This window comes from Harpia harpyja, chromosome 13 (genome assembly GCF_026419915.1).
Source record: "Harpia harpyja isolate bHarHar1 chromosome 13, bHarHar1 primary haplotype, whole genome shotgun sequence".
Taxonomy (NCBI): Eukaryota; Metazoa; Chordata; class Aves; order Accipitriformes; family Accipitridae; genus Harpia; species Harpia harpyja.
Genome location: NC_068952.1, coordinates 33308497 through 33326154, shown reverse-complemented (window position 1 = coordinate 33326154; position 17658 = coordinate 33308497). Strand labels below are relative to the sequence as shown.

The 17658-nt window shown below is 38.5% G+C and overlaps 1 protein-coding gene across 7 annotated transcripts in view; it reads left to right on the top strand.

The window, feature by feature from the left end:
- Window positions 1-17658, top strand: part of ACTN2 (actinin alpha 2) — a 70964-nt gene that overhangs the window by 12591 nt on the left and 40715 nt on the right. For all 7 annotated transcript variants that reach the window (XM_052805787.1, XM_052805786.1, XM_052805792.1 and 4 more), the window contains exons 2-3: window positions 12335-12449; window positions 13746-13865. In XM_052805787.1, the coding sequence (XP_052661747.1) occupies window positions 12335-12449; window positions 13746-13865 (235 nt within the window). The remainder of the gene's footprint in view (window positions 1-12334; window positions 12450-13745; window positions 13866-17658) is intronic.

Below are 17658 nucleotides of genomic sequence, written 5' to 3'. Positions count from 1 at the left end.
AAGTAGTTGCTATAACCATACTGCTTCAGGTTGCAATGTCAGAATTACTTGTTTTTGTAGTGTAAATTCAAGCTCTGCAAAGTGGAGTGTATTGGAACAGAGAATATTTGGTTAGTATGCTTTAAAGTTAGGTTACCCTGTTAGAGGAAAATACTGTTGTGCCATGCAAATAGTTGGCAGTCCTCAGAGGTTCAGTCTGGATGCTGTACAGTCCCAGTCATGCTGTGTGGGAGTACTGTGTCTCTGTCAAAATGACGTGGGTCCTTGTGGGCGATGCTTCTCTATTTCTGCAGATTTCAGGAGGAGACATTTTGAAGGGCAAAATTTGGCAGTGTTGCATGTAAAAAAAAAACAAAACCCAAACCATGATCTATTAATTGTTAAATTATTAAATGCTAGATCAACATGTCCATCAACTTTTCCTTTGAGGGAAATACAAAATCAATATCTGAAAATAAAACAAAAGCCATTGACAAAAAATAGATTATTCTAAACTTTGCATTTCTGTTGTTACATTAGTCTCTTGTTTGTTTGTTTTTGTTTTGTTTTTAAAGCTTTACTCCCATTTAAGAACTGTGTTCTGAATATGCTTGATTCACAGATACCTTTTTCACCAATATTTGTTTTTTGAGCCTTGTGAAATAAAAGTTCTTTCACTTGCTACAGCATTTTAAATTTGCAAAATGTACATGAGACTGTAAAATATGGCACAGTCACTCAATTTTAGAGATGAACAGAGCCCTCCTAATTCTGCATTTAGAACTCTCAGTCCATGGGGCATATTTACATTTCACCTCTACTGAGGGGTAAAGATTTTGGACAGACGTGTAAAGTGGTTTCACTGCTTGAAGTTGTACAAAAAGCTGTGGAAGAGCAAGGACTCAAATGTTGAGTCTTTACTTACTGTCTGCCTTTTCACTCTCATTGGAGAAAGCAATTTAATATGGGGGCTATTATAACTCAGAAATTTGTTAGTAATTTGAGAACTTTGTTTACTTCACAGATTATACCATTTATTTACCATTCTGTAGTGCTAATCTTGTACCTTGAGCATTTTAATGCATTGAATAATGGTATGCAATCAAAAAAATTCAGAGGTATTAATTCTGTTATGACAAGGTATTAACGTACTTGTTGTTTTACATAAAAGGCAAAGAGAGTAGAATCATCAGAAAGGTAGTGTATAACTGTAAATGAATGTCATGTATAGTGTTATTGAAGTAGAAGGGAAGATGAAGAGGTAAGATCATTGCAAACAGCAAGGGATTGCTCCCCATTACTCCACCTAGCTAGAATGAATTATCCAGGGCTGCTGTAAGACAGCCAGCCGGACATTGCCATTTGGACAAAGAGTATTGCCTGGATGCTGTTTGTGACCATCTTTTTCAAGGATTCATGCATATGATGTGAAAGAACAAACTATACTGCAAAAACAGTCATTCACATCCAAGAGAAAGCTGACTTGCAAAACCCTGACCTCTGTCACCACTTAGCAAGGTGGTGACAATATTAATTAAAAGTCTCAGTATTGCAAAGCCTTCCGAGTGGAATATTCTAATAGCTCCTACACCCCAATTCATGATGAAAGATAACCTTGTACTGAAGATGGACTTTTAATTTATTGGTTGGGAATGCGTGGCTGGGGGGAACCTTTCACTTTTAGGTCAGTGTTTTGAACCCAGGCCAGGTGAATAATTGACAAGGTTGCTAACACATGCAGGCTGTTTGATAATGTCTATGAGGTGAGTTGTACTCTCAGTTTAGCTCTTGGGGGGACAGGTGTCCCCATCACTTAAGCCACCAGAAATGGCAGCTTCATTGGAGGTGCCCAAAACTGACCTTATTAGTGAGAAGTAGGGACAGTGACTTTTCATCCTAGAGGTGAAAGCTAAAACAATTTCTGTATGTGAAAATGCTTTCTCAGATTGCATCTGTGGGGTTATTCACAGTCATTGCTATTCTTAACAGTTCCCTGAGCGACTTCTTTCTCCATTCCTAAGTGGCTGGCACATTTTGTAATTCACTGAGTTTAAGGAGGGAAGGATAGCTAGCATGCAACTAGATTTACAGTAGTAGGTAACTAGTTTATGCTAAACAGCTAACTTTGATTTTTAAATGTAGAGTTAACTTTGGATGACTCAGAACAGATGCTGAAGATGTTGATAATTGTTATGTGTTGTTTTCCACCTGTTCACAGTAGGTTCTGGTTTTGATCAGTTTTACAATTCTTTATTTATATTTATAGTTTTGTCAACTTTCTAATCTTTCTTGCTTCTATTTCTTTATTGGGCTTTTTTTCAGGGTAGAGTTTGAGCACCTCAAAAGCAATGGTGAATTTCCCCCCCCAATAGTGCTGTGGGATATGGTGCATTTATTATTCTCATTATCCTTGAATACAGAAGTGGGACACTTAAAAGTACTCAGCTATGGCTAACATCTGCTCCCATTGTTGTTGAAAGGCTTATAGTCCCATATGAGGAGTCACGGGTCATAAAATGCTCAGCATTTAGGACAATAAAAACATTTTTAAATTTCCTGTCTTAAATGACTTAAAGGCTGTCGCAAAGTTGGGGAGAAAACACAAGCATCAGGATCTCTTCTCCAAGATCGTAATACGGACCTTGGGAAATGTATGTACCCATAGAACAGATCATTGAATCCACTTTCATTTTAATTTGGTTTACGTTTAACTTTCTGTGAACACTCTTCTGCCTATTGACTTTGAATCTTCTTTCCCCTCCTGTTACGTTTCTTCAGCTTTGTTTCTTTATTATTCTCTGTCTTGACCTTTTCTTTTTCTCTAATATCCCTGACAAATCTCCTCCAGTATTATATTTCATTTTGCTAAGGGAAATTAGGGGGTCATATGAAAGTAGGAGAGGGAAATGGAGATCACCACAGAAAGAACACCCTGACAGAAACAAAATTTACAGCTATCTGTTGCATATGCAATGCTTGGATTCCTAAAAGGGCGTTTTTTTCCGCTGAATGACTTCTTATTTTGTAGTCTTTGGCTAACATATATACCTAAGCTTTAGGGCTTCTCAGCCACAGAATCTGGAAGGAAAAAGAGTCTTCTTGCCTATTCTCCCTTTTCAAGGCTGCAGCATAGATGTCAATTAGGATGGGAATCTTCCATGAACATCATAGAAAGCATGACTGGGAGGATGTGGGAAATCATTTAGTCCATTCCTCTACTTTTGGGCAGAAGCAAATATGTTCATGCTGTTCTCGACACATTTATCCAACTTGTTCGTGATGATGTCCAAGAAGAAGGGTTCCACATTTAGCCTGCCAATCTCTTCCAGTGCTTCACTGCTTCTAGAGTTAAAAATTAATCTAAATCTTCCTCATTGTTTAAGCTCACGACTATCTATCTTATTAAGAATAATCTACTGATTTATTCTCTTCTCTGTTGTGACTTCTTAAATGGTTGAGACAAGTATTACTCTCTTTTCAAACTTCTCATGATTAAACCCGCCCAATGGATCTATATTTTTCATAGATGAAGTTTCCTAGAATTTTTTTCTTTTCATGGCTGTTTTGTGGATTCTCTCCAACTGGTCCATATTGTTCTTGAATTTTGTGCCCCAAAGAGGGGAAGATATTACAGCTAATCCCTTTCCAGCACTGAGGAGATTGGAAGAAGTACTTCAGATATTAATACACCATTCTTCTGCTTAGACATCCCAATATTGTAGTTGCCTTTTATAACAGCACAACATTTTTTAATCAGGTTACGTTGTGATCCACTGTTGTTCCCAGATCCTTTTCTTCAGTGCTACTGCCCTGGCAGTTGTTCTCCATCCTGTGTTTTTGCAGTTGTATATTACGGGAGGAGGGCTGTACTTCAGACTTCCTGCTAATCTGCATCCAGCTTTCTTCAAGTCATTTCACTGATTTGTCGAGATTAGTTTGAATTGTAGCTCTGTCATGAAACATGCTTACAGACCCATCGTTTTGCTGTCATATTCAAATGTTATAAGCATATACTCTATTCTGTCATCTAAATGAGTAGTATAGGAAATGGTTCAGTGCAGATTCCTACAGAAGTATTCTTAATAAGCCTCACTTAATAGTGAGCCATTACTCACCATTAGTAGGAATAAACTGACTTGCTAAACACTTTTTTTTTTTTAATTATTCTCACATGGTTTTGTGTTTAGTTTTCCTCTTAGATAAATAGCTCTCTGCTGTTGCAACCAGCTTAGGTATGTGACATAAAAGAGATCTGCTTCTGTAAAGTCCTGGTGGGAGGACCTTTAAAATACTCTAGCTTAACTACTAGAACTAGGATGAATGTCTAGAGTTTAGATAGGCAAAATCATGAGGGGAGGACATGCATGTATCTAAATGCAGGCTTAGAAAGGTAGCACAACAGAAGTTTTCACTTTTTTGTCCTTGGAAGTTTAATTTTTTAAATATAAAATTGGGTTCTGCAAAAGTTGATGCTACTTGCTCCCTTTATTATTAAATTTGCCACATGTAAATTTACCACAGACCACCCTGGTCTGCTTAGTGATAGGAATGTGTTAAAAAATACTCAGAATTAAAAGAACATACCAGAAGTAGACCGTGGTGGTTTTTTTTTTTTTCCTGACAGTTTCTTTGTCTTTCTATTCCTTCAACTTAACAAATTGAGTAGGTTGCAGTTACATTGTAAAGATAAGAATGGGTAAAGATATCTTGCAGTTTTTATAATGCAAGGTAAAACCATGCCCATGCTTTTACTAAAGATTTTTATTGGATTCTTGCCTCTTTTATTTCTGCATTATTTTTCTGAGCAGGGTTCTCTTATTTGAGTGATTCTTGAAATTCCAAAAATGAAAAGTAGATTTAGACCAGAATTGTTCTACAGATCCTGAACACTTTTTAGTTTCAAATGGGATTTTAAACATTGCATGTGCTCCTACTTCTAAAATATCGATGTTTCTGATTGAAAATACATTTAAAATAGGCTGAATTATTTTAAACTGATAAAAATAAACAAGCGGACAACCCTATGGTACTGCATGTGTTTTGAGAAGTCACACATTTGGATCACACAGATGCCTGCTGCTGTAAAACTTTCATAAATGGGTGTCACCAACAATAATGAAAAAGGAAGGAGCTTCCTTTAGGGAATAGAGCTGTTGTAGCATTATACTGATGGTCTATCAAAATCCTGAGTTGTCTGAAGACTTACCTAAATTTTCATGCTCAAGACTCTCTCATGATGGTTCTCTCTCACATGTAAAGATGGGCTTATGTGCCTGAAAACTTCTTTGTCTTTTCCAGCCATCTCAGGTGATCCAATAAAGATGTTATCTGCCTGCTCCTAATAAACCTTGCAATATTTTAACTGGTTTAGCCCCTCCAAAGACCTTGTGAAACCTCTTATATCCTTCTATTCCTTCCTCTTCTTCCCTTGAGAAAAAAAGGCTGAGGTGAGGACAGTGCATGCAGTGACCCATATTGAATTTCCCATACATCTTGCTGCCTCCTGAGTTTTCTTCCATTTTAGACCAATGGGACAACAGTCTCCTCTGAAAGAAAGAACTAATGTCACTCACTTTGTAACAAAAGGCTCAATAATCTTTTTGACGTTTCTTGGGGTTCAGCCTTGCCAAGTCATTCTTGAAGGAATATTTACATGCTCTGTATTTTTTGTTAATAGTGAGCACTGTAAAACAGGCGTACAATCATTCAGTGCTGGGAGGAGGTTGCACGTTTTACAGGAAACCCTAGACTTGCATAGGATTAAGCCATCTGCTTTGTAAGGACTGAGGTCCCCCCAGGCTCTGCCATGCAAGCAAAATGCAGAATGCTAGCAAGACATGTGCAATGTCCTGTGTGATGGATGCAACCCTTTGACGACATCTCCTGTGAATGATAAAATTAAGGAACTGGGGTGAAGTTCCCTTAGTTACTAGAGCAGATCTGCTGACAGTGCAAAGTATGCTAGTGTATCATCTCTGACACCATCTGTTCAGCTATATGAACGACTGTGGTGGAGCAGGGAGGGCTTTCCCCAACTTTGGATTTGGGGACCTTGTGATGGAACTTCTGCTCACTTTCTTTGTAAGACGGTTCTATGCTATCCTTTCTGTTGTTCCCAGGCATTTGGCTTTGACATACTGCCTATGATTTGAGGGTTTCCTTTTAATGACCTTTAGGAACATGCTAAACATTTCCCCTACCTTAGCCTTCATGATGTCCTTTACTGTGCCTTCACTGTGCTTCGTTTGAGTTGTTGCTGTGCTCTGGTGTGTTTAGTGTTAAAATCCCACTTTGCCTACCAAGCCTTTTGGCGTGATCGAGTTGTACTGGTGAACCACCTCTCCTGTTATAATTACTCTAGTTATTTTACTAACATATACCAATGCATTTAGGCTTCCACTGCAAGGGGAAATAAGAGCAAGGGGATAGTTAATAATAATTCAACAAGTAAGATGTAAGATTTTATTTATTTTCAATTTATAAAAATATACTCGTGCACCTAATATACTAAAAATATAGCTGATCTAGACGTTTTAGGAACATCTAAAAGATGCCATGTGTAGTCAATGGTTTACATCAAGCTAGTTTATAAAGGCTGTGCAATTTTCTGCTGTGTTTCACCTTCATGCCCCTTCTTTTGGGAGCAGAATTAAATAGTTAAGAGAACGAGGGCCAACGCAGACTGTATCCCAAGCCCAGAGAAAAGCCCTGATCCTGCACTCATTAGAACATTGTGTGAACACAGGAGCTAGGAGATCATGTTGCAGGTTCACAACTTACCTTTTAAAACATGGATAACAGACAGATGGGAAATTCTTCAAGGGGAAACCTCAGTCTGGCCTAGTGGGAATGTTCTGGCAGAGCTCTTTCTGTAACACCCTTGCCATGAGCTCAGAGCCCAGTAATGTTCTGTATAACTACAGAGTGAATCACTGCATCCCATTTAGCCTAGAAGTAATGAAGACCCTCAGCTAGCAGAAATAGAGAGGAAGAATACTTCAGAAGAAGGACTATGAAGCCGAGTTTTAAGAAACAGCTCTATTAGACTGAGATAATTAAGGATAACACATATGTATATAAACAAATGTGTTGAATGTTTGTATTTGAAGTTAATTTTCTTCAGGTGTGTTCTCCTGCTCTGGGTATTAGAATTTAAGGTCCACTTAAAATGGGTTGTGCTTCTGCTTTAGTTAACAGACACAGGAAGTATTAAGTTTCCTATTAATGCAATATTTTTCACAACTCATAGGTTAAAATTGGATTTTGTCTATATTATCTTATGTAAATGTTACAGAAAGGCTAGAAACTCAACAAACAGATGACGCTGGGCCAGTAGCCTTTCTGGTAGGAGTACAGACAAGCAGACACATGCCTTTTAAAATCAATATTAGTTTTTAAAACTTGTAAATATTACAGCAGACAGAAATTGATTTGAGTTGGAGACAGTGAAAGGCAGTGTTAACCTTTGTTATGAGATATACATACTAAATAGGATACAGGTCTCCAATCCTTTATTCGGCTGGATCCACTTCTCAATTCCAATTCTGAGTGCAAGTAAATAATTCTTCCTGAACTTGTGGAGTGTATCGCCTATACATGTCCCCATACAAGTTATGCTGCTGTTTTGGTGATGTACATTTTGGACTTACTGTCAGTGCCAAACTAGAAATTTAACCTGTATCTTCAGCAGGTGGAACAAGTTGTCTTGTGACCCACTGATGGGTAACAGTATTGGAAAGGGTGGTAACTGGTGCTTTCTCAATTCTCTTTGTCTCTATTATCACATGTACATATGAAACTGGCTTTGAAGCACTATCAAAAGAAAGTTATAATTACACTCACATAAAAGGACATGTGGGCTTTCTTGGGAGTGTAGGACAATTCAGGTCTCAGAGATACCACTTTTTCCATCAAAGCATGTCCTTTATTGTGCATGTGTAAAAATATTTGCACAGAGTGGGCATGCCCTATTATTTTTCAGCTGCAGTTGATATCTCCTTTTTCTGCCCCTTGGTTGCAATTCTACTTGTCAAGGGCTTGTAAAATTAAGTGGCCTGAGTAAATTATCAGGCAAGGTTTTTTTTTTTCCTCAGGTACACACTTTGCCATCACAGATCTATGAATCCAAATTATGGAGAACACGCTACCGGCAGTCTTCACAATCAGGCTAAGTGGACATAGAACATAAACTGCACTCCCTTTTCTGGAGTTAGCTTTTCCAAAATAGACCTGTGACAGCAGTAGGCAATTAACAGTGCATTAAGAGAACATTTATCTGTGCGACTGCAAATTGTTTGGCTTCCTGGCCTGCATCCCCTCTTCTGTGGTCTCTCATCTAAGACTGTCAGCAAAGTTTCTTTTGTAGTAACAGCTTCAGAAAGGAGAAATGTTTATTTATTTATTTTTTAAATTTGTAGAGCCACCTATGGTAAATAAATTCTAAAAAGAAATATCTAGCTTTCTAGGCACTTATTTGTATTACTGCTGGTATTCGGCTTGGTGCCTTCAGTCCTGCCTTGTTTCTCTGGGCAACCTGATACTCTGAAATGTGCTGTACAGCTCAGCAGAAGAAGGAATTTGCTTTGTCTAAGTCATTTAATAGCTTTTAAATCCCAGTGGATTACAAATTTGCAGGGTACTATATGCTGGCTGTATCTTGATCTCTAGGACTTAAACGTGCTTTGAATTGTTTCTTAATAACTATGAATAGAACTGTTAGTTAAAGCCAAAGCAGTGAGAACAAGTGGTATCACAATAAGAATAGCAGGACGAGGGTTAAATAAAATGTAGACTGTGGAACCTGTTAAAATTTGCAAGTTAAGTTTTGCAGTAGCTTTAATATAGTCACTTATGCATTGCATCACTGAAACATAGTAAACACTTCCTTAAGTAGCATTCCTAACCATGTTTAGTCCTAGGAAAATAAGCCAATTTGGAAGGCATCAGGCTATGAGGTCACATGCTGAGAGTCTGCTGTAATGTACTGCAACGATACTTTCCATGAGGCACAAGACAACTGTCATAAGGGAGATAGCACCATTTCATTAACTGGTGTACTGGTAAAACAGAAAGCTCTGAGAAACTGTAGTTTAGATAAAAGATCTAAATCTCTTCTTCTAGATATAGAAGATAATCCAAACTATCTAGATACAGATAGTCTAAATAAAGAATCCACGCACAGTAGAGTGCTTCAGCAGAACTTGTTATCTCATGAATGGACGCTTTGTAGGTAATTTCAAGTTTATCCTTCAGAATGGTACAATGTCAATGACAAACCCCAGTACTACTGGAAAGAATCTTAAATAACCTACAGATATAAAAAGGCAGCCCATAAAACCAGTGACTGTCATCAAATGATTTCTTGACAATAACTTGACTCAGCAGTAGTAGCATCGTTTCCTTGTTTATATCATAGCAACATTGGCTGCTTAGTGTCTTCATAAAATGAACAAGATTGAGAAGAGAGTTTGTCTCAGCAAATTCAGTGCTGTAAAAATGTCTGTTTTCAAGATAAACTATCTAGATTATTTGAAAACTTTGGGATCTTCGGATAAAACTTACGTTTTGTGTCTATCAGTCTGGCATCCAGTAAGTTGAGTCAGCTGTTGTAGAGGTGAAGTAGAGGGCCACAGTGAGATTAGAGGTGGACAAAATTCTATATTGCTTTTATACATGTGTATTTATATATGCATATATGAGCTAAGAAGTGCCAGGTTCTATTTCTTCTTAAGAAACTAAGTTAGTAGCTTTCTTCACAGTAGGAATCAGATTTGTATTTTAAGACTGCTCAACTAGTGGGGTTGTTGCCATTAAATCCTTAATTAAATGAAAAATGGGGAAAACTCATTTACTTGAGTGGTACAAGGTCAGAAAGTTCACCATAAACGTCTAAAAGAGATGGAAATGGCTGAGGTTTTTCTCCAAATTCCTCTTTGAGGTTAGCACAGTGTGCTTGGAACAATTCTACAGACTGCAATAGCATCTGCAGATAAGCACATGTCCATCACATAAACTTAATTCATGAAAGGCTCATTCATTTACTGGTTAAGCTTTCTAATATTTATTGCCAAATTGCCATGCAAGGTTCATGTGCATTTACCCTTGAGTGCTTTCAGCTGTTTTTTCTGTATTACCATAATGTTGTTCCTTCCAAGGATGCTGCTTGTAATATTTAATATTTGCAAATGACTTAATGTGGTGCTAAGCCTTTTTAGATACATATCACTAGAACAAGATACTGCTTGAGGCAGACAAATTAGTCATATAAACTAGATCCTAACCCTATAATAATCCAAACCAAATACCATCCTAAGACTCTATCATGTTGAGCCCTGAGGGTAGAGGTGCCTAGTATCTGTTGTGACGCTTGATACACTCTGGTTTCAGGTCTCCCATAAGCTCAGTAAAGCTAGTTACCTTAAAATGAGGGAAGTTTTACCTTCCTGAATGACTGCTTTTCAAGCTAACATTCCTTTATTCAAACATGTATTTGCAGAGATGCTTCAGCTGCAGCCATACTTACCTCCATCTGCATACAGAATGACTTTCTTATGCCTCTACCTCCAACTTATCCTCTGCAGGTCAACAGGACCCCTGCCCAGAACCACTTACAATACTGTCTTCTCTCTCTTCCTTTCTCTGGGTATCTAGAATTAGGGATTTCACTGCATAGCTCCCCCATATGCATAGCACTTCTTGCTTCTTCCTTTCAATTGGAGAGAAGTTGATAAATCTAAAGTTTAGCAAGCCGCTCCTTGTCACTGTAGGAGCTCTAAGAGCCCAGCAAGCTGCATGTAAATTCTTCACATAAATTGAGTCAAACCCAACAACAATGAAAATATTATTCTTTAACAGAAAGTTGCATTTTTAAGAATAGACCATTTTTGAAAAGTCAATCTGTATCTTCTTAAGGTGTCAAGTGTGTCTAGAATTTACAAGATTCAGTTCTCAGGAAAGTTTTTGCCTTCATCTACTGGCCTTTCTTATTCTGTTTCTGAGAGATCAGATATTAAATAGTCTAAAAGAAAGGCAAGAAAAAAGAAAGCCAAAGGAAATTTCATATTGACAATGGGGATTTAGGATTTATTTTATTTTTAAACTATTTACATTATATGTTTTTAAAACTATGGTAATTTGAAATAGCAAAAGAAGGGGAATTCCAAATATCTGACAATTTTAAGTCGCTAAAGTCTAACTTACCAAAATGTATGGCCTTGTTATATACCTAGAGTTAAATACCTGGTGAAATACCTAGTAAATACAAACTTGCTTTATATACCTTAACAGACACTGAAAAGCATGGAGAATTTGTCAGAAGGCTGAGAAGTAACGGAGATTTGAAAACAGATTGATTTTAACTACTAAATTTTATAGTAGCCCATGTTTTGATTTCATTCATACAAAAGGTAATGTGTGTATGACCTCTGTAGATCAATGGAGTTAGTTCTGCTTTTCATCTCTGCAAGTAAAAGCAGACTTGGTTATTCTCCACAGAGCGAGAAATGCTCATGGTTGCTTTTGTGATCATTTTGCCCTGCAAACTTAAGTATCTGCATTTGTGTGTTTCACGAAGTTGTGGTAGTTTTCTGAAAATTATATAATACAGTTTAAAAATAAAACTCTTGGTAAGGCAGGCCATATCTGCAGGGTCTGAATGTGAAATGTCTGTGGTTGAATTATTTTAAACTTTCAAAATCCATTCTAATTGTCCATGTTTTCAAAAGGCATTCTGTTTCTTACTGTAGTTACAAGTAGGAACAAATGCAATTTTGCTGGTATCCTTGCTGTATAAAGTCTCTCTTCAGTTACTTCATCCTGAAGAGTGTTCTCACAACTTCCTGCCTGTGAGAAATGCATGTTACTTGTCCCTGGCATAGATAATCTGTGTAAGAACTGTTTATCATGGCATGAATTCAAGTAGTAGCAATTTTTGCTTCTGTGCTTGGTATTGCCTACATTTTACTGTCACACAGCTTTATACCATATCAATCTTTCTTTTCAGGAAGAGTGTATAACAGATAAGTCCCAACATATTACTACACTTAAGATTTTATGAGCTCATAATATTAAGCATTAGACAAATTTTGCCTTTATGTGTAGATCTTTTTTTGGGACACATTTACAAGCAGAATCTAGCACAGTATTCATTCTAATCAAGCAATTCTTTGCAGCTTCATGAACATCTGGAATAAGAATTTTGAACTCAGCAACATGTATAAAATGAATAGGAGCTGGACATCCAAATTTCTAAGGCAGTAGTGAAAATCTCAGATGCAGTGTTTACTCAGATGGCTGAGTAGTTGTTTTGGAAAATGTGTTGTTGATAAGTATTTTTTTTTTTTAATTGCTATTACAGACGTTTACAGCCTGGTGCAATTCCCACCTCAGGAAAGCAGGCACACAGATTGAGAACATTGAGGAGGACTTCAGAAACGGCCTCAAATTGATGCTCCTCTTGGAAGTTATCTCAGGTTGGCTAAAATAAAGTTTGCTATGTATTTACAGCATGCTAACTGAAACACTCTTAAAAGAACAAAAATTGTTAACAATTCAGAACGGTGAACACAAACTCTAAGTAGGATGAAAAGTGAGAGATGAAACACACTGTGAAACAAAAGGGAAGAGGAAAAAAAGCACCAAAATCTTCTGTTTTGTGCTTGTGTTCCGGGATATCACAGTGTATCAGGCTATCACTGACATCACAGCGTTGTTGGACAAACCACAAACATTGAGGACCTGGTCTTAGCCCCTAACAATTAAAAAGCCTTTACACTTAGCTTACAAATTCATTTTATTCCACTTTTAGTATAAAAGTTTTTCTTTGCTTTTAATGACTCCATTGGATGGACCAATGCTTTCAAAAGTGAGTGCCTAAAATAAAACTACATCAATATTTAGTCACAAGTAAAAGGTCTCGTTTTTCAGAAGGGTGGAACATGCAAGAACTCCTTTTGACTAACTGATGTAAACTCACTCTGTCACCCGTTTTATGTGTTATTCAGAGGGGCAGTCCCCAAGGTACACTCAGAATACCCCTGAATAGGAAGGGAATAGCTCCAGTTACAGACACAAAATAAAGGTGAAAAAGGGCAAGAAGAATTTTAAGACATCTTTATGGAAAAGACAGTTTACATTTTTGCTGGAGATTTCAGTGGGGAAAGAAGATCTTCAAATGATCACTCTTCATGAAATGGAGAGTCATATTTTCAGAAATTATTCTTCTTTGTGCTCATTTGAAAAGATAAGTTCATTCAAACATGTCAGCCTATGCTCTGAAATTAGCTGCTCTGCTGTACTGGATTAGGTTGTTAAAAGCCATTGTCTTGGTCAGATGTGGAAGGATGCTATGGCTAATCTGCTCGATAGAGTCCAGTCTCTCTTTACAGTCCAGCAGGTAGGGAGGATGAGCTCTGAGAACATCCTGCCTTCTTAATATTCAGCTACTCTAATACAGACAGTAGCAATGAACCAGAAGTTGAGTAGGAGGAAGCACTCACATATCTTCCAGATGTTTAGGGCAAACATAAAAATTTTACTCTGGTTTTACTGCTATATTAGAAAGATCCAAGTCGGATGTTTCAACATTTGAATTTTCTCTTTGGGGTTTTGTTCAAAGCCATTTGACATTCTTTCAGAAAAATACCTGTTAAAATAACTGCTAACTTTTAGACAGTGTTCAGGGCACATTCACTCTTGAGTTCTAATCACTAGGGTATCTGTATCCAGGTGTATGTAACAATAAACACATTAAATTTGTTACTCTGCAGGGGAAAGACTACCGAAACCAGACAGAGGGAAGATGCGCTTCCATAAAATTGCTAATGTCAACAAAGCTCTGGATTATATCGCCAGCAAAGGAGTGAAACTTGTGTCAATTGGTGCAGAAGGTATGTGACAGAGCTTGACAATGCACCTTGCTTAGATCCAAGACATTCACATTGCAAAGAAGTCTGACCAAGACCCTTGGCCAAATTGCACGGGCTGTTCTCTATATATGGGTACCTCAAAAATGTCTTAGTATTGATTGCTGACCTATATCTGTGAAAGGTCAAGAGATGGAAATCTGTGGACACCTGGAGAGGGATAGGGGTATAAATGGGCTGTAAGATTAGTTTATCTCCAAGGTTAAATTGAATTGTCTGTGTTTCAGTGGGTGTTCAGATAATGATTTCTTCTTTCAGAGCATTACGTTTTTCCTATACATTATTAGAAATAAGGAACTCCTTTAGAAATCAGGTTGGATTCTAGGGTGTGCTTTATCCAATCTGGGATCTTTTTTTATCTTTAGGAGGTATTATTCAGACAAGACAAAGGCTGACATCACTACCAGGTGGCTGGGACCTACTCCCATTTTATTATGAGACTGACTGTGGATGGCAGCTGTGTTTCTAAAATTCAGATGTAGAGATAAGGGAGTGATCAAAAGAAATTATGGTAGCTGGAGAGAGACTGAACATATGAAGAAAGTGGGGCGGGATGTTATTTACTGAAGTTATTACTTTGTTATTGTTCTGTTGTTCAGGTAGTTAAATAAAAACAGGCAGTTAGCTAGCTAAATGCTGATAGGTGTAAACTCTGAGCAAAAGAAGGTGGGTTCTCACTGCAAGTGAGCCTATGCCTCCTATGAGATTCAATTAATTGTTTAAAAAGGACAAAGGTCTGTCTAGAACTAGCTACTCCATAGAGTTATTTGCATAATGCTTTGCATAGCCATTACCATACAGAGGAGCGATGTGGCGAGCATGATATCCAACTACTTTTGATTCCATAGCCTCAGTGATATGCTGTCCATTCTGCGGGCAGCCTCTAACATGTCCTTAGAGCAAAACTCTAGCTATAACCTCAGTATCACAGTGAGAAGCACTACCTATATTCTATTCACATTGCTAGGCCTTTTTAGATTGATTTATGAGCCTTCTCTTCCTGTTTTCTGATTTCTCCAGGCTTATATATGTCCTTATTCTGGTTTCCAAACCTTGATTGCAGGGAGCTTACTGTAATTGTGGCTGGAGCAGGAAGATTCATTAGGTGGTACAGGGGCATCTGTCGAAGTAATGGAGAGACCTATCGGTATTCATTGATTCCACAACGGTTTGACCTAGCCTGCTTGGTTCCTCAAGTATCATTCACCAAATGTGTTCAGTTTCTAGAGCTAGAACTCCAAAATTCCAAGAAATGGGTGTTCTCTGGGCAGAGTGTTTGTTTGAACTCACCCTTTATTCATTTGAGACTGAACTGGGTGGGCCATCTGAGTCCAAATCCATACCATCTATCTTTAGGCATATAACAGAGACCTTTTTTGGGGAAGATATCATCTGTGGGGAGAAATGGGAAATTCCCAAAGGCACTTCAGATCTCAGAAGAGCTCTACTGCATTTCAGAGGTGCCTGGCTCCCTCCATCCGTTGTACAGGCAGTCAGGGGCAGCTGGGCCCTTTGCTCAATTAAATGAAGTGGGATGGAAGAATATGCTACTACCCTAAGCCTCTGCAGTTAAGGTTATTCTGGGAGCAACATGGCATTGAACAGACAGCAGAGGGTACTAAAGAGACGATTTATGTGTGGAAATGAAAATTAAGAATACAGAAGCCTGTTTGATAGCTGGTGCAGAAATACTGAGAGTACAGTGTGGAGCAAATGAATGGTAGTTTCTGTCATGTCATGTTGAGACTCTGAGGCTTCCTGACCGAAAGCAAGTATGTAGCAAAAGGGGTATCTTGTGGGACAGAGTGGTTGTTCTCTTTGATCACAGTTCGCACAATGTACTAATGTTTTCACACCTAGGTCCTTCAAGCAAGGCTGGAGTATTTAAACTGAGATACATCAGCTCGTATCTGCTCCTGAAAGGAGCGAGCCAGCCCGCTTCACTCCCCTCGCCCTCATTTTGCCCTGCTTATTGCAGCTTATTACTGCCAGGGTGCTCAGACTAGGGAGCAGCGCTTGAGCACTTTCTATATCACCTGAAGGCAAAGCATCTGGGATAGCTCAGATCAGCCATTAAAACCATTTAAACTAACCCTGCTGTTCTCCTTGGCTGCAACTGGCATGAATTTAGATGCTCTGTGATAATAGGTGATTCCCTCTGGGAGAGAGGCAGGAACAAGAGGCAGTAACCTCTTCCAGCTTCTCAGGCAGTTGCTGCAAGGTGATGTCTGTCCATGCACTCAATATTTCTTCCTGCATGTAACAGCAGGCCGTAGTCAGTAAGCCAGGAGATTAAGGTGATGTTCTTGGCTGTGCTGCAGGGTTTTATTGCCTGTTTCTGGAATTCTCGATCTGTAAAATGGAGGGATAAGAAACAAAAATTCATTCATTAGCATTAAAAAAACTGTCTTGGACGGAAGCACGGGAGAAAAATCCACTGCTACTGTCATAGCTTAGATGCAAAGAGGAACCTGTCATTGTAAGACATTGCACTATGTCAAGTATGGCTACTAACACACATTAGATTACATCCATGTGGGCAGGAGCAGATAGACTCGTGTGCCTTCCACTCCTACTCTAAACAGGCTGAACACAAAGCCAGCTCTGGCCCAGATATGCTTAGTGCCCTGTTAAGTTTACCACATCCCCTCTATTAAATTTGTTACCTAAGTCACAGTGCTGTGCTGATGCAGCAATGCAGTATCACAACTGACTGGGTATAGTTTCACAGTGTGGGACCTCTGGCACCAGTATGTGTTTAAAGAGTCCCTGTGCCCCCTTGTCCTGCATACTTGCTCCCACTCTTCACAGCCCTACCCTATCACTTGGGCTGACAACTGTTTCTGTAGCTATGCTGGAGACTGGATCAGCAATCTGATCTGGTTTTAAAACACACTTCCCCTCTTCTTTTTTCTTTTGTTGCATTTTTCAGCATTGTTGACTGGGCAGTCATTATAGCATGAAGATGGAATGAATGCCAGCAAGGAGGCAGAACACAGGCTCCTTAAGCTTGTATTGTTATCAAAGTCCTTAACCCCTTAACTCGCTGCCCCTATGTGTGAGCTTGGGGCATATGGGCTTGTCTGTACCCATCTGTTTTGGCATTCTCAGAGTTACATGGATGCTTGGAATACTTTTTAATTTCCAAAGCATGAAAGTTTTGTATCTAAATCTGCTGCGGATCATGTTTTATTATCTGACATGCTGAGTGGTAAAGAGCATGTAGGCCCAAGGGGACCAACTGGCATTTAAAATGGGGCCTCAAAACAAAGATTAAACTGTGATTCCTGTGGGCCATCAGTACAAAGTTAAATTTAGTATTTTTAAGGGGCCAGGGATATTCTTTAAAGCCATTATTACTGTTCTGAGGCTGACTTCCTTGGGCTGTCTGTGGGGTGGGAAGAGAGAGGTGATCACCTTTAACTGTGATGCTGAGCAGAAGCCCAGTTTAGCTACTCTGATCTGTCTTGTGGAAGAGTCTTTCTCTCCACTGGTGCTGAAGTGAGACTAGAGAGTCAAGCTAAAGCAAAAGCCGTGAAAGTAGTCCTTATGAGCCATTCGCAGTTCAGGAGTTAGAAGTTTTCCCTTAAGTTTAAAAAAAATGCAATAACTCCATTTGGAAGGTAATTGCACCCTGAATAAAATGAACTGAGATATGGAGAACCACAAAAGGTAAGTATCCTGTTAATAGGAAACACTTCTGTATTGTTTTTCTGGGGAGTGGGAGGAATATTAAAGACCAAATGATCTGTGAATC